This window comes from Leucoraja erinacea, chromosome 4 (genome assembly GCF_028641065.1).
Source record: "Leucoraja erinacea ecotype New England chromosome 4, Leri_hhj_1, whole genome shotgun sequence".
NCBI lineage: Eukaryota > Metazoa > Chordata > Chondrichthyes > Rajiformes > Rajidae > Leucoraja > Leucoraja erinaceus.
The window spans coordinates 8,621,000-8,643,371 of NC_073380.1; the positions used below are offsets into that span (position 1 = coordinate 8,621,000).

General features: G+C 48.1%; 1 protein-coding gene across 1 annotated transcript in view; it reads right to left on the reverse strand.

Moving 5' to 3' along the window:
* ripk2 (receptor-interacting serine-threonine kinase 2) overlaps positions 1-19,046 on the reverse strand; it is a 44,226-nt gene extending 25,180 nt beyond the window's left edge. Inside the window, exons 1-3 of the mRNA XM_055633635.1 lie at positions 18,566-19,046; positions 3,753-3,906; positions 150-305 (exon numbers count right to left, since the gene is read on the reverse strand). Of these exons, the coding sequence (XP_055489610.1) occupies positions 150-305; positions 3,753-3,906; positions 18,566-18,756 (501 nt within the window). The 5' untranslated portion in view covers positions 18,757-19,046. The remainder of the gene's footprint in view (positions 1-149; positions 306-3,752; positions 3,907-18,565) is intronic.
* Between the last annotated feature and the right edge of the window lie 3,326 nt (positions 19,047-22,372).

The following is a 22,372-nucleotide window of genomic DNA, read 5'->3' on the forward strand; positions in this document are numbered from 1 at the left end:
TGGCCAAAGGTCCTGTTTCCACGCTGTATCTCCAAAGTAAACTGAACTACACCTGCCTCCATTGGTGTATGACTCAATCACTCTTCTATCAAGCATAATACGATGAAGTGGTGCATTGGCGAATTAAGACCCAGCGTACTATTTCTTACCTTCACGTGGAATTCATTATCCAGCAGAATATTCTGAGCCTTCAGGTCGTGATGCAGCAATGGTGGGTTCATGTTGTGCAGGAAATTCACTCCAAGGGCAATTTCATGTAGAATACGGAGTCGTAACGCCCAAGGGAGTACGGGATAGGTTTCTTTCTATATCAGAAAAAGCATACATCCATTTTTAGAAAATTCATCCAATAGACAATTGGTGCAAGAGTAGGCCATTCGGCCCTTCGAGCCAGCACCGCCATTCAATGTGATCATGGCTGATCATCCCCAATCAGTACCCCGTTTCTGCCTTCTCCCCATATCCCCTGACTCTGCTGTCTTTAACAGCCCTATCTAGCTCTCTCTTGAAAGTATCCAGAGAACCTGCCTCCACTGCCCTCTGAGGCAGAGAATTCCACAGACTCACCACTCTCTGTGTGAAAAAGAAACCCAAAACAATACATTTTTAGTTTTAGTTTTTAGAGATACAGCGCGGAAACAGGCCCTTCGGCCCACCGGGTCCGCGCCGACCAGCGATCCCCGCATATTAACACCATCCCTACACCCACTAGGGACAATTATTATAATTACCAAGCCAATTAACCTACATACCTGTACGTCTTTGGAGTGCGGGGGGAAACCAGAGCACCTGGAGAAAACCCACGAAGGTCATGGGGAGAACGTACAAACTCCGTACAGACAGCACCCGTAGTCGGGATTGAACCCAGGTCTCCGACGCTGCATTCGCTGTAAGGCAGCGACTCTACCGCTGCGCCACTATGCAATTTAAGGTTGTTCAACAAAAATATTGTTCATTAAGGGAAAATCGTGTGATAAAACATTCTAGTTGGAAACACGAAATGTGGGGCATTCAGTATTTGGACTCCAGTTAATTTAGTTTAGTTTAGTTTAGTTTAGAGATAGAGTATGGAAGCCGACCGAATCCGCACCGACCAGCCATTACCTGTACACTAGTTCTATCCTACACACCAGGGGCAATTTACAGAGGGCCAATTAACCTACAAACCCGTATGTCTTTGGAATATGGGAGGGAACCGGAGCACCCGGGGAAAACCCACGAGGTCACAGGGAGACCGTGCAAACTCTGCACTGCCAGCACCCATGGTCAGGATCGAACTTGGGTATCTGGCGGCGCAAGGCAGCTACTCTACTGCTGAGCCACCGTGCTGCCCGATCAAGGAATGTATATTGGACGTGCCGGAAGGCAAACAATTTCAAGCACACAATTAGCCCCGTCATTTTCATTGGGGGGGGGGGGGAAGGGGGGGGGGTCTACGTGTGATTTTTACGAAACATCAACCCGCAAAGCACGAATATCTTATGCATGGACATATGTATGTATGTATATGGTTGTGTATGTGTATATGTATGTAGATGAGATAAAGTTTGTGAAATAATTGCTGAGTAGCGGAGAAGAGGTAGGAAGCGTGTATACGGTACTTCCTCCTACTCCTTATCGAACATGTAAGATTTAAATTGTTATGTTTATGAAAAGTTACTCAATGAGTTGTGTATAGGTTTATTGTTCATTTCATTTTATTGTTATTTTGCTTCGTTTAACTTTTTTTTGTTTTACATGTTCGAAATAACATATATGCTACTAAAATATGTACTACCAGTGCCTGCTAAGAAGAGCCACCAGGAAGTGGAAGTGCATTCCTCAATGAGGAACCGAAAAGGTCTATATATATATCTATATATTACTAAAAGTCTGTTCTTGACCGGTTTTGGCCATCTGTGCTGCAATTTCCGAGAGAACGGCGCCACCTACGGCCGTCATTTTTGGCCATCTTGCTCAGAGCCCCCCTCCGCCGTATGTTTGCCGAGGATTTTTTCCCGTCGACGAAAAATGACAGAGATATTAATGTCTACAAAATTCCCCATTCTCTCTGCTGCCCCCGCTGGAGGCAGGGGAAGGGACCATAAAACCAGCAAGTGGTGTGCCTCAATTAATCTCTGCAGGCTGGAGCTCTGTCAATTAGTCTCTGTCACTCTGAGCTCTGAATGACACTGAACAAATGTCTACAGCACTGCGAGTACCCTTAATTTGGTTTGAAAATGAATATATAGTTAGTTTGATGAAGTAAAAAAGCACTGCCTGCAAATGGTTGTTTGGGTTGAAGTAAAAAGGCTCTCTCTCTCTCTCTCTCTCCCTCTCTCCCTCTCTCTCTCTCTCTCTCTCCCCCCCCCCTCCTCTCCCCCCCCCTCCCTCCCCCGCACTCCCTCTCTCCCCCTCCCTCCCCTCCCTCTCCTCTCCCCCTCCCTCTCCCCTCTCCTCTCCCCCCTCTCTCTCTCCCCTCTTTTTGCCCTCCCCCTCCTGCCCTCCCCCACCATCCCTCCCCTAAACCTCCTCCCCTCCACACACTCCTACCCACTTCCCCCTCCCCCTCCCTGCTCCACTCTCTCCTCCCCCTCTCTCTCTCTCTCCCCCCCCCTCCCCTCCATCACCTCCCCCACCCTCCTTCCCTCCCCTAAACCCCCCTCCCCTCCACACCCTCTACCCTCCACCCTCCCTCCCCCTCCCTGCTCCCCACCTCACAGCACCCCCTCTCTCTCCCCATCACTCTCACCCTCTCTCTCTCCTCCCCTCTTCCCCCACCTTTCCACCCTCACCCATTCTCCCTCTTGTCCTCCTTTCCAACCCCCCTATCCCTCTTGCCCCTCTCTCTGTGTCTCTGTCTCTGTCTCTCTCTCTCTGCCCCTTCTCTCTCTGCCCTCAGTCTCGGGGCGGCACAGGGATGCAATGGTAGAGATGCTGCCAGATATTGCCTTACATTCGATCCTGACTACAGGTGCTGTCTGTACGGAGTTTGCATATTCTTCCTGTGACCGTGTGGGTTTTTATCTGGGTGCTCCGGTTTCCTCCCACATTCCAAGACGTGCAGGTTTGTAGGTTAATTGGCTTCTGTAAATTGTCCCTAGTATGTAGGATAGAAGTAATGCGATTGCTGGTTGACGTGGACTCGAAGGCATGTTTCCACAGTGTATCTCTAAGCTAAGCTAAGTCTGAAGAAGGGGCCCCGACCCAAAAAGGCACCTATCTGTGTTCTCCAGAGATGCTGCCCTCCCTAACCTATTGACCTAGCAGGGCATCACCCTGCCTGATGTCATCTGTTGCCGCCTCTGATGTTCCTTCTCTCGCCTCCGCCCAACGCCGCACCTCTGACTTTTAGTCTGAAGACATTTCAACCCGAAACGTCATCTATCCTTTTTCTCCAAAGATACTGCCTGACCTGCCGAGTTACTCCAGCACTTTGAGTCTATCTTTGGTAATAACCAGTATCTGCCATTCTTTGTGTCCACGTGCTGCCTGACCCGCTGCGTTACTCCACAACTTTGTCGTGTTTTTTGTAACCCAGCATCTGCAGTTCCTTGCATCTACCTGGTTACCATGTGTTGGCTTTGATTAGATCGAACAGCAACCGATGTACCGGACATATTTCTGGAGCCTACGATCAAAGTCCAATGGGAAAATCAATGAAATATAGAGATTCTCAGAGATTGGCGATTAATCCAGGGGTGGGGGGGAAGAGAAAAAGTAAATCTTCGCTATTTTTATTGCTAGAATTTTCAAGCTATTGAACGGATTACCTGATGAAGGAGTTGATCCAAGGATCCATTGCTCATGTATTCGGTGACAATGCCCATGAATTCGGGTTCGTTGCAGATACCATGGATTTGGATTATGTGGGAGAACCTGGCTCTGTGCAAGACCTCAGCTTCTTTCAACAGAGTGTTCCTTACACTTGAGGGGGAAAAGAAAGAGAAATAATTAGATTAGAATTAGAATCATTTCTATACGAGTAGTTTCTTTGTCACCTATAGGGCAATTGTGAAGGAAGGGAAGAAGTCAGACGGACTCACTATGCTGGAGCAACTCAGCCGGTCAGGCAGCATCTCTGGAGAACATGGACATGTGAAGTTTCAGATGGAGACACTTTTTCAGGAGAAGGGTCTACCTCCAAAAGATCACCTCACCATGTTTTCCCAAGTTCATAAATTTTAGGAACAGAATATAAATTAAATGATGGAGTCGACCTTGACAGGCCAAATGGCCAACAGTAATTCTGCTCCGGGAACTCATGACCACAAGAAAAGGTATGGGATTGTGACATCTTGACCCTGATCTTTTACTTCATTTTCCTGCACCATCTCCAGATTCCATTGTTCAACATCTCTGACTTTAACTCTCGAGTTTGAACAAAACCAAATGACTGAATCTCCACAGCCTTCCAGCAGATAGAATTCCAAAGTTTCACCACTATGATGTCTGAAGAGATTTACACATAGAACATACAAAATAGCGGCACAGTGGCGCAGGGGATGAGTTGCTGCCTTACAGCGCCAGGGACCCAGGATCGATCCCGACTAAGGTTGCCGTTCTCTCCGTGACCTGCGTGGGTTTTCTCCGGGTGCCCCGGTTTCCTCCCACACTCCAAGGATGTGCAGGTTTGTAGGCTAATGAGCTTTGATGAAATTAGGATAGTGCTAGTGTACGGGAATCGCTGGTCGGCGCAGAGTCGGTCGGCCGAAGGTCCTATTTCCACACTGTAGCTCTAAACTAAACAGTGCGGCACAGGTTAATTTAACCGGCTTCATGTTCAGCACAGATCAGTATCGTTTATTGCCACGTGTACCGAAAGCTCTTGTTGCGGAAAGACAATACATGATTATGGGCCGAAGAACCAGTTCCTGTGCTGTGCTGTTCGATGGTCCATGACGTCCATTGATACAATAGATGGATTTTGGGGCTTGAGTGCAGGGAGCAGATCTCCAGCTCACAGAGCGGGGATACTTAATAGAGTTGGGAAGAGAGCCCAGCAGTCGGGTCTCATGCCGAAAGGATCGGAATTTCCAAACAGTAGAAACACTGCCTCACAGCACCAGAGATCTGTACACCTCAAGGGCCTGTCCCACTTTCACCACTTGATTCACGACCTCTGCGGGACTGTTTAGTACCATCGCCCGGTGCAGGGAATTCGGCCTTCGAGCTGCAGAGCCATTCAAGATGATCATGGCTGATCATCCAACTCCTAAGTACCTGCCTTTCTCCCTACCCCCTGATCCCCTTAGCCACAAGGGCCAGGTCTAACTCCCTCTGGAGGACTCAATGTGGCCTGGACTACCCTTTGTGGCAGAGTTGTTTATTAGATTACCACTCTCTGTATGAAAAAGGCTTCTCATTTCGTTTTTCAGGATTTCCTCGTAAGCTGTGACCCCTTGTCCTGGACAATAAAAGGGGAAAAATCTTCCTGCCATCTAGCCTGTACCCCGAAAGAATTTTGTAAGTTTTCTAAAGATCCCCTCTACAATCTTCTAAATTCTAGAGAGTATAAACCAAGTCCTATGCTGTGCTGTCATATGGTCCTGACATCCCAGGATACAGTCTGGTGGATTTTCTGCACTCCCTGCAGGCAAGCAGATCTCCAGCTCAGATTTGGAGACCAAAAGGTACGCAATACTCCAGTTGGGTCTCACCAAGACCCCAGCAAGTGCAGTAGAACCTCTCTGCTCCTATACTCAAATCCTGTTGCAATGAAAGCTAACATACCATTCGCTTTCTTTACTGCCTGCTGCACCTGCATGCCTACCTTCAATGACTGGTGTACACTGACACCCAGGTCTCGCTGCATCTCCCCCTTTCCCAATCGGCCACCATTTAGATCATACTCGCAGCATGGCCGTCACAAGGTCGTAGGTAGGTTGTGATGCTAGTCGTAGGTACTGGTGGCATCAAGTGGGTCGGGGCTTTTTTTCCACAATGATGATAAATGCCCACGAGTAAAAATGGTCGTGAATTAGGTCGTGAAAGTGGGACAGGGCCTTCATGCTTCCTCGGCAAGGCTAGACCATCACACAAACCTACATCCCTTCTATTGACTCCATGTATACCTCACGCAAGGCCAGCAGCATAATCAAGGACGAGTCGCACCCTGGCCACTTCCTCTTCTCCCCTCGACCACCGGGCAAAAGGTACAGAAGTGTGAAAACGCACACCTCCAGATTCAGGAACAGTCTCTCTTCCCCGCAACGGAATCATCCAACCACAACTAGAGAGCAGTGCTGAACACGTGGGTGACACTAGGACATTCCTTGATCACACTTTGCTGGCTTTACCTTGCACTAAACATTATTGCCTTGTACTGTAAATGTACGGCAATACACTGTACACTATATGGCTCGATTGTAATCATGCATCGTCTTTCCACTGACTGGATAGCATGCAACAAAAGCTTTTCACTGTGCCTCGATACACCCGACAATAAACTAAACTGAAACTGAAACTGGATTCAATCCTCACCTCAGGCCATGTAGGTGTGGAATTTGCATGTTGAAATAAGGAACTGCAGATGCTGGTTTACAAAAATTGACCACAAAGTGCCGGAGTAACTCAGCGGGTCAGGCAGCATCTCTGGTGAAAAGGAATAGGTGATGTTTCGGGTCGAGACCCTTCTTCAGACTCTAATAGGTCTGATGGAGGTGAGGGGGGCAGATGGTTGAACAGGGGCCAGTAATGAAAGGACAGAAGGTGTGAAACCGAAGGATTGAGAAGTTGCAAATTGTGAAGCTAGAGGAAGGAATGTACAGTAGGTGGAATGGGAGGGGGAGGGGAATCATGCCTGACCCGCTGAGTTACTCCAGCACTTTTGTGTCGTGTGGATTTGCATGGTCTTCCTTTGACTGTGTAGGTTTCCTCAAAGATCCCAAAGATGCATAGATTGGTAGATTAACCTGCACTGTAAATTGCATTTTGTCTGCAGGCAGAAGGGAGGAGATAATGAGAACATGGGAAGAATAAAATAAAAGGGATTAATGCCGGATGAGAATGAATAGGTGATTGATGATTGTTGAGGATTCAGTAAGCCAAGGGACTTCTTATGACTGTTATGAATGAAATATTGCAATAGAATTTATTTGGGGAAATAAAGGGAATTTCCCGTCTGTAGTTTTTGCAATATTTGCTAAGAGTTTAATTTAAAAAAAATTATTAACCATTTCTGGAAGAAAATTTCAGATTCTGGAGTTAATTTGCGTCGTGAAATTTAAGTAAGGAGCAGAACTGCGAGGCAGAATCGGAAACTAATTCACTGCAGGTGCAGATCATATGATCAAAGACATTTGAAAGGGCTTTGTTGTTTTAGTTTTGGTTTCAGAGATACTGCATAGAAACAGACCCTTCGGCCCACCGATCGACTGCACGCCGACCATCGATCAGTTGGGCGGCACAGTGGCGCAGCGGTAGAGTTGCATCACCCGTAGTTGGGATCGAACCTGGGTCTCTGGCGCTGTAAGGTATAGGTTGTTATCCCGACACCATGATGCAAGATTCTCGATGTAGTCTCCAATTAAAGACCTCCACTAACATAAGAACTCACTATTTCAGATTGGAAAGTATTCACAAACTGCCGAAGTGTCACTTTCAATGATGCATCGGTCTCCAGCGTTTACAATAATATTTTTTAAGTCCCGTGCAATGGAGTCATAAAGGCGCAGCACGGTGGTGCAGTGGTAGAGTTGCTGCCTCACAGCGCCAGAGAGCCGGCTTCGATCCCGACTACGGGCGCTGGCTGTATGGAGTTTTAGGTTCTACCCGTGACTTGCGTGGGTTTGCAAGAAGCAGAGGACATACAGTGCCCTCCATAATGTTTTGGACAAAGACCCATCATTTATTTATTTGTCTCTGTACTCCACATTTTTAAATTTGTAATAGAAAAAAAACTCACATGTGGTTAAAGTGCACATTGTCAGATTTTAATAAATGCTATTTTTATACATTTTGGTATCACCATGTAGAAATGACAGCAGTGTTTATACATAGTCCCCCCATTTCAGGGCACCATATTGTTTGGGACACAGCAACGTAATGTAAATGAAAGTAGTCCTTTTTAGTATTTTGTTGCATATCCTTTGCATGCAATGACTGCTTGAAGCCTGTGATTCATTGACTAGCACTATTGCACACACACAAGGGACTATTTACAATGTTACCAAAGCAAATTAACCTACACACCTGTAAGTCTTTGGAGTGTGGGAAGAGACGGTAGCATCCAGAGAAAACCCATTCAGGCCATGGAGAGAACGTACAAACTCCACACCGACAGCACCCATAGTCAGGATCGAACCCAGGTCCCTGCCACTGTAAGGCAGCAACTCTACCGCTGCGCCACCGTGCCATCCTAATGCTACTTGCTATGTAGAAAACAGCAGAATGATTGCTGGATGTTAACACTTTGTCGAAGGCAAAAGGAAATGATCGGTCAGGATGCATCTGAAGTAAGTTTCTGATTCGCGTGCACCAAGGTACAGTGAAAAGCTTTTTGCTGCAAGTTATCCAGTCAGCGAAAAAACTACACACGATTACAATCAAGCCTTTACCGGTCAGGTCGGGGGAGGGGAGTCCCCCCCCCCCCCCCCCCCCACGGGTACCGTGTAATTCCGTGCTACCTGCTCCATGGTCGAATAGTCGGCGACCAAACCGTCTCCCCCACCTGGTTTGCCAGGTGAGGAGGGGGCTGTGGACCCCCAGCAGGACCAAAAACAAGACCTGTCAAAGGGCGGATGAGCTTCTAGCGAGCCAGCCACGTTGCCATCCACACGTTTTCAGTAAAGCCTGTAGTTGCGATCACTGTCAGTACTTAGTCCATCACTGTTCCCGTTGTAAGGTACAAATCTATGATTCAAAGCCTTTAATTTCCAGCGGCGGACAGTCCGCATTTAGGAGCTGGAAGAGCGACCATAGCAGAGTGTGCGTGGTGGGTCCGTGATTCAGTCACCGTACCCGTGGTGAAACCGGGAAGCTGTTCCCACAGTTCGGCAACGGAGAGACCTGTACGGAAATACAGGATAACAGGGTGATAGCAGTCCTTGGCGATGCTGAGCGCCCTCCGCAGACAACGCTTGCTTTGGACAGACTCAATGGAGGGGAGAGAGGAACCGGTGATGCGTTGGGCAATTTTCACCACCTTCTGCAATGCCTTCCGGTCGGAATACAGCATAAAGGGTATAATGTTTAGTGCAAGACCGTTGAAGTCTGAATAAAGATAGTTTGAAGGTTTCCAATCATGTCTATGTGAGGTCAGGAATTCTCGCTCGTTGGTGAGAGCGCAGTTCAATTGCCTGATAACAACTGGGAAGAAACTGTCCCTGAATCTTTCAGGATCATCTTTCAGTTTATATTATTTGCCCCACTGTAGACACTGCCTGCACCTGCTTGTAAAATCTAAACAGAAAAAGGGGAGAAATACGAAGTTTTTGGAATCACAAGTTGAAACCATAAGGTGTCATTTGATTGCATCAGTTTAAAACCTGTGTTGTACTTCCGGTGGCGCTGGTGCCAGCAGCCTCCACCTTCAGCCGGGTATCTTTTTGTTTTTTTGTTTTTTTAGTTATGTTGAAGTGTGTTTTTAATGATTTTTTTAATGTCTTTATGTGGGGGAAGAGGGCACGGTGTGGGGGATACCGTCCTTCAGCCGCTTCCTGGTGAGGACGCGACTATTATTCGCCCCCCACCCCCAGCGGCTTACCTACCTGGATTGGCGCGGCCTTTCCTGCCGGGATCCACCGGAGCTCCAGCAGAGGCGGGACAGCGCTGATACATCGCGGGGCTGGCGATGCCTTACCAGGGGTCGCCGTCTGGAGCCCGGAGTGCTGGACCTGCTTCACCGACATCATGGAGCTGCGGTTTGCGGAGCTCCCAACGCGGGTGGCGCTGACTAACAACGCGGGGTCCTGCGACTCTGCCCGGCTCGACCTGTGGACTCGGGAGCTGCGGACTCCGGCTGCGGGAGGCGGCTGATCGGGAGGTCCGGGCCGCTAGGAGGAGGATGTTCACCGTTGGGGATCGACGTCGGCGTTCCACTAGCCCGGCGTGAGGGCCTGAACATCGGGCCGTCCGGTGCGGCGACTGTGGGTGCTCGGAAGGCCCCGACCACGGATGAATATCTGGGAAGATCGGAGGGGAGGCTGGCTGGACAATGGTGCCTTCCTCACCTTGGTGCCACTGTGTTGTGTTGTGTCGTGGACTTTCTGTGTTTGTGCTTTTTTTTTTTAATTTCTATTTTATTTTTTTAATGTTTTAATATTTATTATTTATTTATTTTTATGATACTGACTGTAAAGGGAAATTCATTTTGTTGTCTCTAATTGAGACAATGACAATAAATTTGAATACAATACAACAATACAAAAAAACCTGAAGGTCTTCATTGCGATCATTAATTTGCATCCCCGCCAGACCCGATTATCAGGTTATTGACACCGCATTGTAGGGTGTTGTATCTTTCAGAGCAACATTATAAACATCAGTCACTCAAAAATAAAATAATAGACATTCGTTTTCTGGTACACAAAAATGCTGGAGAAACTCAGCGGGTGCAGCAGCATCTATGGAGCGAAGGAAATAGGCAACGTTTCAGGCCGAAACCCTTTCTTCAGACTGATCGGGGGTGGCGGGGAGAAGGAAGGAAAAAGGAGGAGGAGCCCGAGGACTGGGGGATGGGAGGAGACAGCCCGAGGGCTAAGGAAGGGGAGGAGACAGCAAGGGCTAACAAAATTGGGAGAATTCAATGTTCAAGCCCGCAGGCTGCAGACTCCCCAAGCGGAATGTAAGGTGCTGTTCCTCCAATTTCCGGTGTTGCTCGCTCTGGCCATGGAGGAGACCCAGGACAGAGAGGTCGGATTCAGAATGGGAGGGGGAGTTGAAGTGCTGAGCCACCGGGAGGTCAGGTTGGTTCCTGCGGACCGAGCGGAGGTGTTCGGCGAAACGATCGCCCAACCTCCGCTTGGTCTCACCGATGTAGACTGAGATGAGGGAAAGACTCTCGTTTTCTGGCATTGGGCAGGTGCTGTAGACCTGCACGGGAAGGTAGACGCTCCCGACCCCATGAGTCTCGGGCAGATGGGGCTCGTCAGCCTGGGAAGGCAGTCCATCTAGGAGAGGGAAAACTCTGATTTAAAACCTCCACTGCCTTGTGGCCATATCCAGCCATGGAAAAGGCTCCAGGAGTAAACCTCAAGAAAATCCAGAGTCGGAGCCCCTAAGGCAGTTTGTCGTTGTCTACAACCTCGCTCTGGCAGCTCCTGCGACGGCGCTGGTGCCAAACTGTAACGGCCCGGCTGTTCCTTTGGATCGATCAGCGACGTGGAGAGGTGGGGGACGTGCTGCGTGGGCAACAGCCTGTCCTCCATATAACATCGCCCAGGCTTGCATCCGACTAGGGGGAGCCTACTACTATTTTCTGGCAAGGCTAATCCTGTATTGATCGCTGCTGAGAGAAGTTACAGGATGTTAACATAGAAAATAGGTGCAGGAGTAGGCCATTCGGCCCTTCGTGCCACCACCGCCATTTAATATGATCATGGCTGAACATCCAAAATCACTACCCCGTTCCTGCTTTCTCCCCATATCCCTCGATTCCATTAGCCCTAAGAGCTAAATCTAATTCTCTCTTGAAAACATCCAGTGAATTGGCCTCCTCTGCCTTCTGTGGCCGAGAATTCCAGAGTCGCAACTCTCTGCATGAAAGAGTTTTTCCCTCATCTCAGTCCTAAGGCCTACCCCTTATTCTTAAACTGTACAGCAGGCAACAATTTAGAAAAGTTAATCAAGCTACAAACCTGCACGTCTTTGTTGTGTGGGAGGAAACTGGAGATCTCGGGGAAAACCCACAGAGTCACAGGGAGAACGTACAAACTCCGTACGGACAGCACCCGTAGTCGGGATAATGGGTCAGAGGTTGAGGGGAGACTTAACCCAAGTATATTAAATTATGAGCGCATAGAAGGCAGCCATCATCAAAGACCCACACCACCCTGGCCACACACTCATTTCCACCATTGCCATCTGAAAGAAGGTACAGGAGCCTGAAAACTGTAACGTCCAGGTTCAGGAACAGCTTCTTCCCAACAGCCATCAGGCTATTAAACACATAGAAACATAGAAATTAGGTGCAGGAGTAGGCCATTCGGCCCTTCGAGCCTGCACCGCCATTCAATATGATCATGGCTGATCATCCAACTCAGTATCCCGTACCTGCCTTCTCTCCATACCCCCTGGTCCCCTTAGCCACAAGGGCCACATCTAACTCCCTCTTAAATATAGCCAATGAACTGGCCTCAAATACCCTCTGTGGCAGAGAGTTCCAGAGATTCACCCTCTCTGTGTGAAAAACGTTCTTCTCATCTCGGTTTTAAAGGATTTCCCCCTTATCCTTAAGCTGTGACCCCTTGTCCTGGACTTCCCTAACATCGGGAGCAATCTTCCTACATCTAGCCTGTCCAACCCCTTAAGAAATTTGTAAGTTTCTATAAGATCCCCTCTCAATCTCCTAAATTCTAGAGAGTATAAACCAAGTCTATCCAGTCTTTCTTCATAAGACAGTCCTGACATCCCAGGAATCAGTCTGGTGAACCGTCTCTGCACTCCCTCTATGGCAATAATGTCCTTCCTCAGATTTGGAGACCAAAACTGTACGCAATACTCCAGGTGTGGTCTCACCAAGACCCTGTACAACTGCAGTAGAACCTCCCTGCTCCTATACTCAAATCCTTTTGCAATGAAAGCTAACATGCCATTCGCTTTCTTTACTGCCTGCTGCACCTGCATGCCTACCTTCAATGACTGGTGTACCATGACACCCAGGTCTCGCTGCATCTCCCCCTTTCCCAATCGGCCACCATTTAGATAATAGTCTGCTTTCCCGTTTTTGCCACCAAAATGGATAACCTCACATTTAACCACATTATACTGCATCTGCCAAACATTTGCCCACTCACCCAGCCTATCCAAGTCACCTTGCAGTCTCCTAGCATCCTCCTCACAGCTAACACTGCCCCCCCAGCTTAGTGTCATCCGCAAACTTGGAGATATTGCCCTCAATTCCCTCATCCAGATCATTAATATATATTGTAAATAGCTGGGGTCCCAGCACTGAGCCTTGCGGTACCCTACCAGTCACTGCCTGCCATTGTGAAAAGAACACAACAAATAAGCTCTGAACTACAACAGACCACTATTATTATTGCACTATATCGCATTTATTTATTGAGTATCTGTGCATATGTACATATACACATTGACATTTTTTTTCTCCCGTTATGTACTATGTTTACATATTCTGTTGTGCTGCAGCAAGCAAGAATTTCATTGTCCTATCTAGGGCAATGGACAACAAAACACCCTTGACTCTAGATAGGGTCAACAGTCAGAACTCCCCCCCCCCCCCCCCCTTCTCCCCTCCCCGGTAGAAATGTGAAACACTAGAGAACATAGCTTTAAAGTCCGAGGGGAAACATTTAATGGAGATGTACGGGGCAGAGTTTGTTTTACACATAGCAGTGTGTGTGTGCCTGGAACACATTGTCAGGGGTGATGGTGGTCTTTAAGAGACTTTTGGATAGGCACATGGGAATGCAGGGATTAGAGGATATGGATCATGTTCAATCAGATGGGATCAGTTGAACTAGGCATCGTGTTCAGCGCAAACATTGTGGGCCAAAGGGCCTGGTCCGGTCATGTACTGTCCTGTACTGTGCTAATCAATGTTCCTTCTAAAATCTTAAATTGACATTTTACATCCGTTCACTCTATCACGTATACATTCCACATCTCTTTTCCTACCAAAAGCTGTTTCTTTTTCAGTTCTGTTCTAATGCATAGTTCTATCTCATCCTTTGCCTCATCATAGAGTGATACAGCGCGCAAACAGGCCCTTTGGCCTAACACCCACACCGACCAACATGCGCTAGTCCTACCTGCCTGTGCCTGGCCCATGCGCTAGTCCTACCTGCCTGTGCCTGCCTCCAGCAACTCGTTCCATATATCCACCACTTTGTGTGGAAAAGTAACCCCTCTGGTTCCTATCTCCCCCCCACCTCGCATTGATCCACTAGGGGCGCTGCACTGGCAGCAGCCTCTGCCTACAGCCTGTCTGTTATTTCTGTATTTTTTATTATTTTCAGTTAGCCCAAAGTCTGTTTTAGGGGGAAACTTTTACTTTTCTATGTGGGGGAGGGGGGCAGGGTAAGGGTGAAACAGTTTCCCAGTCTCTCCCACCTCACGGCATACCAGCTGGATCGGAGCGGCCTTTCCTGCCGGGGACCGGGAACCGGACCAGGGCTGCTACAACGGCGGCGCAGCGCTGGGGTCACCGCGGAGCGGGCGATACCTACCTGGGTCGCCGTTGGAGCTCCGGAGCGTTGGGCCGTTGCTCCAACATCGTGGAGCTCTGGTGCGGAGAGCTTCCAACGCGGGCGGCGCTGAATGGCATCGTGGAGTCTTGGGGCGCCTTGCAGAGGGTCTCCAGCAGCAGTCTCCACCCGGCGCGGCCTACGGGCATTGGAAGCAGCAGACTCCGGTAGGAGGGGGCCGACTCTGTGTCCACGCCGCTGAGGACGTCCCGCAGCCCCGACGTCGGACTTGTATCACCCCGGCGTGCGGTCCTGAACATCGGGCCGCCCGTAGCGGCAACTGCAGAGGGCTTGGGGAGACCCTGACCACGGGGAATAGTGGAGGAAGAAGACTGACCTTGGTGCCTTCCCACACAGTGGGGAACTTTGATTCTGCTGTGTGGGGATGTTTTATGTCAAACTCTATAGTGTGTTGTGTCCTGTTGACTTTTATTGTATGGCTGTATGGAAATTCATTTCACTGTGCCATCAGGCACACGTGACAATTAAATCTATCTTGAATCTTGAATCTATGTGCTCTGGTTCTCGAGGTGCTGTCTGTACAGAGTTTGCAAGTTCTCTCTGTGACCGTGCGGGTGCTCCGGTTTACATTAGTTTATTGTCACGGGTACCGAGGTACAGCGAAAAACTTTTGTTGCGTGCTGACCAGTCAGCGGAACGACATTACGTGATTACAATCGAGCCATGGGGGTCAAGGAAAGGGCATTCACGTCACGGCCCTGTTTTCACCAATCTTTCCACCACCACGCACATGAAGCAACAAGACAGGCACCATTGTATGCAGATGCCAAGAAGTGTGTTCAGCTCTGGGTGAACAACCTCTAATCTTGTGTGTGGACTCGATAAGAAGATTGAGTCATTACAGTGGTATAGATACACGATAAGGAAATAACGTTTAGTGCAAGGTAAAGCCAGCAAGGTCCGATCAAACATAGTCCGAGGGTCACCAATGAGGTAGATAGTAGTTCAGGCCACCTCTCTAGATGGTTCAGTTGCCTGCTAACAGCTAACAAGAGTCAATTTTATTGTCATATATCCCAGATGGAACAATGAAATTCTCACTTGCATCTGGACAAAACTGCACCTCCAGATTCAGACACAGTTTCCTGGAGGGGTTTCCTCCCACATTCCAAAGACATGCAGGTTTGCAGTTAAATTGGCTTCTGTAAATTGTCCCTAGTGTGTAGGATAGAACTAGCGTAAGGGGTGATTGTTGGCCAAGCCCAAGGACCAGAGAACCAGAGAGGAGGGTGGAAGGAGTCGGCAACAGTGGACATGATGAACAAAGGGCCGGGAAGAGGAACCGAGGTCACGCCCTCCGTGCCCTCAAGGATGGCAGCGGGTGGCGCCCCCTGGAGCACAAGGGTTGAATGGTGATCGGGCGAGGAGCCCAGACCATCACACAAACCAATCCTACCTGCCAATGATTCCATTTAAACCTCACGCTGCCTCGGCAAGGGCAGCAGCATAATCAAGGACGAGTTGCACCCTGGCCACTCCCTCTTCTCCCCTCTCCCATCAGGCAAAAGGAATAGAAGTGTGAAAAAGCACTCCTCCAGATTCAGGGACACTTTCTTCCCAGCTGCCATCAGGCAACTGAACCAACCTATATCCCCCAAAACCCTTGATTCTGTTAGCCCCTATGATCTATATCTAACTCTCTCTTGAATACATCCAGCAAATTGACTTCCACTGCCTTCTGTGGTAGCAAATTCCACAGATTCACAACTCTCTGGCTGAAAAAGTTTTTCCTCATCTCAGTCCTAAATGGCATACCCCTTAGTCTTAAACTGTGACCCTTGGTTCTGGACTCCCTCAACATGGGGAAAATTTTTCCTGCATCTCGCCTGTCCAATCCATTAAGAATGTTATATGTTTCTATAAGATCCCCTCTCAACCTTCTCAATTCCAGTTAATATAAGCCCAGTCGATCCATTACAGCTGATAGAACAACGGTCCCTGTGACCTGGGTTCGACCCTGACCCTGCTGTTGTCTGTGCTGAGTCTGCACGTTCTCCCTGTGACTGCATGGGTTTCCTCCCACATCCCAAAGACATGCAGTCAGGAATTCTGACTGACCAGCATAAAATGCCCCTGGAGTGCCCCTGAAACTTAAGGTGAGTCATGGAGAATCCGGTGCAAACAAAATGTGGCTTGTGAAAGTGGATGTCAGTGGACCACGGACACACTCCCATACCCATGGCCACCAGCATAATAAGGTCATATGTGATAGGAGTAGAATTAGGCCATTCAGCCCATCAAGTCTACTCCACCATTCAATCATGGTTGATTTATCTCTCCCTCCTAACCCCATTCTCCTGCCTTCTCCCCATAACCTCTGACACCCATACTAACCAAAAATCTATCTATCTCTGCCTTAAAAATATCCACTGACTTGGCCTCCACAGCCTTCTGCGGCAAAGAATTCCACAGATTCACCACCCTCTGACTAAAGAAATCTCTCCTCATCTCCTTCCTAAAAGAACGTCCTTTAAATCTGAGGCTATGACCTCTGGTCCTAGACTCCGCCACTAGTGGAAGCATCCTCTCCACATTCACTCAATCCAAGCCTTTCACTATTCTGTATGTTTCAACTAAGTCCCCCCTCATACTTTTAAACTCCAGCGAGTACAGGCCCAGCGCTGACAAATGGCTCCTCATATGTTACCCAACTCATTCCTGAGATTATACTCGTAAACCTCCTCTGGACCTTCTCCAGAGCCAACACATCATTCATCAGATAAAGTGCCCAAAACTGCTCACAATACTCCAATTGCAAGCTTACCAGCGCCTTATAGAGCCTCAGCATTACATCCCCGTTTCTGCACACAAATCCTCTTGAAATAAATGTTAGCATTGAGTTTGCTTTCTTCACTACCGATTCGACTTAATAAGTTAATGTCCAGGACCAGTCTCACCCCGATTACTCCCTCTTCTCCCCTCTCCAATCGGGCAAGGGGCACGGAAGTTTGCAAATGCCTACCTCCAGATCCCATCACCAACAACAGAGCAGTCCTGAACTCCCATCGACCTCTTTGGAGACCCTCGGGCTATATGTAATCAACTTTACATGACTTTATCTTACACTAAGCGTTATTCCCTTCATCTTATATCTGTACACTGGTGCAGTTGTACACATCTCCACGCAACAATAATGCTTTTCACTGTACCTCGGTACACGTGACATTCAACTAAACTCTTTGAATTTAAACTTATTCCCTCTGGTTCTTAACCCCTTACTCTGGGGGGGGGGGGGGGGGGGGGGGGTCAAGGATAGCCTGGAGGTCACCAATGAGGTAGACAGTAGTCTTGATATTGCTAATAATGACCGTTCCCATTAGCACAGTTATTTCCCTGATACAGATAGAAACATAGAAAATATGTGCAGGAGTAGGCCATTTGGCCCTTCGAGCCTGCACCGCCATTCAATATGATCATGGCTGATCATCCAACTCAGTATCCTGTACCTGCCTTCTCTCCATATCCCCTGATCCCTTTAGCCACAAGGGCCACATCTAACTCCCTCTTAAATATAGCCAATGAACTGGCCTCAACTACCTTCTGTGGCAGAGAATTCCAGAGATTCACCACTTTCTGTGTGAAAAATGTTTTTCTCATCTCAGTCCTAAAAGACTTCCCTCTTATCCTTAAACTGCGACCCCTTGTTCTGGACTTCCCCAACATCGGGAACAATCTTCCTGTATCTAGCCTGTCCAACCCCTTAAGAATTTTGTAAGTTTCTATAAGATCCCCTCTCAATCTTCTAAATTCTAGCGAGTACAAGCCGAGTCTATCCAGTCTTTCTTCATATGAAAGTCCTGACATCCCAGGAATCAGTCTGGTGAACCTTATCTATGGCAAGCTCCTGTTACTAAACAAAATTCCGATATATGTTTTACAACTCCTGTCTCCTAGAACATCCAGCGTTCACAGTCTAGGTTGCTTTCTTGATATTGCTAATAATTAACACGTTTAATAGCACAGTTGTTTCTGTGATACACATCCTATTACTAAGTTAAATACCGGTATGTTGAAAAACAGGAAACATCAGTCTATGTCGCTCTTGATATAGCTACTGATGGCTTTCCCCTGAGGCACATCCTACTGCTAAAGCAAGTGGCGTTGAAGAACTAGGAATGTTTCACGTATAACCTGGCAGTATCTCCCCTCCCCCGCCCCCACTCTCCCGCAGACCATTAATTCCGTGCGATTCCTACCCTTCCTCCATCGGAGTGTCAAACTGCAGACACTTGACGGCCACGTCAATCCTCCAGTCGCTGTGCCGAGCTCTATACACCACTCCATAGCCTCCTCTGCTGATGTAGTGGAGGTCCACCAGCTTCTGGTAAGGCACGACGTCCAGGATGGATGAGATGGAGGGGTAATTGCTTCCCTCGGTACACTCCATGACTCCGGGAGGCTTCGGCAGGCACTTTCCAGCTCAGTCCTCCGAGGCCAAGCCTAGGGACAAAACATATCCAAGTCCAAGTCCACCTCCTCTCCTCCCCACAACGCAGTGTGTGTGTGTGTGTGTGGCTGGCCTCTGTAACTCGCGGCTCAGAGGAGAGGGAATCACAGTCGCCAGAGCAATGCCAAAGGGTTAATTGATCGTCCAGCAGAAAGGTTCCCTCCTGTTCCCTCTGCTATTGTATTAGCAGCAACTCCCCTCCCCTTAAAGGGGAAACGTAACGCCCTTCCGCCTTCTCACTCAGCTGCGCAACAAGAAACCGCACCTTCTACAGGAAACCAAAGAGGAGGATTTGGTGAACGGGGCTCCAATGCATATTTCTGCAAACACATACACACACACACAAGAAACATTGTCTTCCTTGTATGCTGACTGTTGGGGCGACTCTGACCAACAGTTGGCGCAGTGAAGGATCTTTTTGGAGACACAAGAAACTGCAAGATGATTTTGATTGAATCTTGAGCACGACACTTCAGGGGAGACTCAATAAGAAGTCTTAAAACTTCTTAAAGGAAGTTTTTCACTATGAGTGGTATTGACAGTCAGAACTGTTATTCCCCCCCAGGGTGGAAATGTCCAACTTTTTAAGTTTAGCTTAGTTTAGAGATACAGCAGCATAAACAGGCCCTTCGGCCCATCGAGTCCGCGCCGACATGCAATTCCCATACTCTGGCACTGTCCTACACACACAAGTTAGGACAATTTACAATTTTACCAAAGCCAATTAATCTGCAAACCTGTAAGTCTTTGGAGTGTGGGAGGAAACCCACACGGTCACAGGAAGAACGTAGAAACTCCGTACAATAGGTGCAGGAGTAGGCCATTTGGCCATTCAATCCAGCACTGCCATTCAATGTGATCATGGCTGATCATCCACAATCAGTATCCCGTTCCTGCCTTCGCCCCATATCCCCTGACTCCGCTATCTTCAAGAGCCCTATCTAGCTCTACTTTTGAAAGTATCCAGAGAACCGGCCTTCACCGCTCTCTGAGGCAGAGAATTCCACAGACTCACCACTCTCTGTGAAAAAGTGTTTCCTCATCTCCATTCTAAATGGCTTACCCCTTATTCTTAAACTGTGGCACCTGGTTCTGGACTCCCCCAACATCGCGAACATGTTTTCTGCCTCTAGCGTGTCCAAACCCTTAATGATCTTATGTTTCAATAAGATACCCTCTCATCCTTCTAAATTCCAGAGTATACAAGGCCAGCCGCACCATTCTCTCAGCATATGACAGTCCCGCCAAATTAACCTACAGACAGCACCTGTAGTCAGGAACAAACCCGGGTCTCTGGTGATGTAAGGCAGCAACTCTACTGCTGCGCCACTGTGCTGCCCAATGCTAGAGGGCATAGCTAGCTATAAGGTGAGCGGGGAAGGCTTAATGGAGATGCGTGGGCAAGTTTTTACAGAGGGTGGTGGAGACGTGGAACGCACTGGTGGAGACAGATAGTATAATAGTGTGTAAGAGGCTTTGAGATTGACACATGGAAGTGCAGGCAATAGAGGGATATGGATCATGTTCAGGCAGATGAGATTAATTTAACTAGGCACCATGTTTGGTCCATCACAGGCACTGACCTTTCCATCATCGAAGGGATCTACAGGAGTCGCTGCCTCAAAAAGGCAGCCAGCATCATCAGGGTCCAACCCCCACACTGACAAATTACTTTCACCATATTTTCTTGTTGATAGTGGAAGCTGCTGCAAGGCTCATTAACTCCAGGACGACACAGTGGCTTAGCGGTTGAGTTGATGCTTTACCATGCCAGACACTCTGGTTCGATCCTGACGACGGGTGCTGTCTGCACGGAGTTTGCACGTTCTCCCTGTGACCGCGTGGGTTTTCTCCGGGTGCTCCGGTTTCCTCCCACACCCCAGAAAACATGCAGGTTTGTAGGCTAATTGGCTTCTATAAACTGCCCCTAGTGGATAGGATGGAGCTACTGTACGGGGTGATCATTGGCCATGTGGACCCGGTGGGCCGAAGGGCCTGTTTCCGTGCTGTATCACCAAGCCGACCAAAGCCACCATGGTTTAACGCTTAACATTTCTGGTACAGGTATTGAACCTTGTAGCAGTTTCCAGTATCAACAAACAAAAATGGTGAAAGTAGTTTCTCAGTGTGGGGATTGGGACTGATTGGACCTTGACGATGCTGGTTGCTTTTTTGACGCAGCACCTCCTGCAGGTCCCTTCGATGGTGGGGATGTCAGTACCCTGATGGAGTAGGCAGTGTTCACCACAGAGCACAAATCCAAAAAGTCCTATACTACTGTAGAGCCATCCATCAGAAAAGGAATTCTGAAGTTCTGGGAGCAAAATTAGGCCATTCGGCCCATCAAGTCCACTCCGCCATTCAATCATGACTGCCCTCTCTTTCCCTCTCAACCCCTTTCTCCTGCCTTCTCCCCATAACACCCGACACCCATATTAATCAAGAATCTATCTGTCTCCTCCTTAAACATATTTCTATTGACTTGGCCTCCACAGACGTCTGTGGCAAAGAATTCCACAGATTCACCACCCTATGACTAAAGATATTCCTCCTCATCTCCTTCCTAAAGGACCATTCTTTAATTCTGAGGCTATGACCTCTGGTCCTAGACTCTCCCACTAGTGGAAACATCCTCTCCGCACCCACTCTATCCAGGCATTTCACTATTTGGTGGTACGTTCTGTCATCAGCCACGATCACATTGGCGGTGCTGGCTCGAAGGGCTGAATGGCCCACTCCTGCACCTATTGTCTATTGTCTATCCCATTTTTTTGATTGTGCTACATTTCCAGCCTTGGTTATTCCTGAAAACAATAATCACAAGCCAATTCCACAGAGTTTTCACGAATGCAAATAGTGTGAATAGAATTTCAAAATCCGTTGATGCCTTTATTCTGTGTAAATAGTTTATACACAGACATAGATAATGAAAGTAAGTGCAGGAGTAGGCCATTTGGCCCTTCGAGCCAGCACCGCCATTCAATATGATCATGGCTGATCAAAACACAGATTAATTATTTGCATATGAACAGAAGGAAATAAGCCTCTTCATTAGTCAAGAATTAATTATGGTCTTCTGCAGAAAACATCCTTTCATTTAATGTCAGAACAATCACCAAGACAAAGCAACGGCCCAAGAAATTAACTATAAATCCAGAGGTTTTATGAAGAATACAAGCATCCTACCCTTAATCGGTTGACAGTAATAAACAAGGGCATATTAATTTGTCTAAATCTTGAACCTTCTGTGAAAGCAGACCCCAGGGTGTGTTAGAATGAATGGTAATGCTCTAATTGCTTAATTATTCATTTGGGACCCAGGATATGTGAGCTGGTTTAGTTGGAGATGTTATGAAAGGCACGTCGCTGAGGAGAGTAATAGGAAAATTGGGGGGGGGGGGGGGGGGGGGAAGACTAGCTATGACAAACGAGGAGATCTATCGGGAAACTGCAACAAAGCCTCTCAGCCAGGACATAGAGGTACGCAGGATGAAATTTGCAGGCCATGTATTCAGAATGTCACCACAACGTGCCCCGGAGATGCAATGACATGACA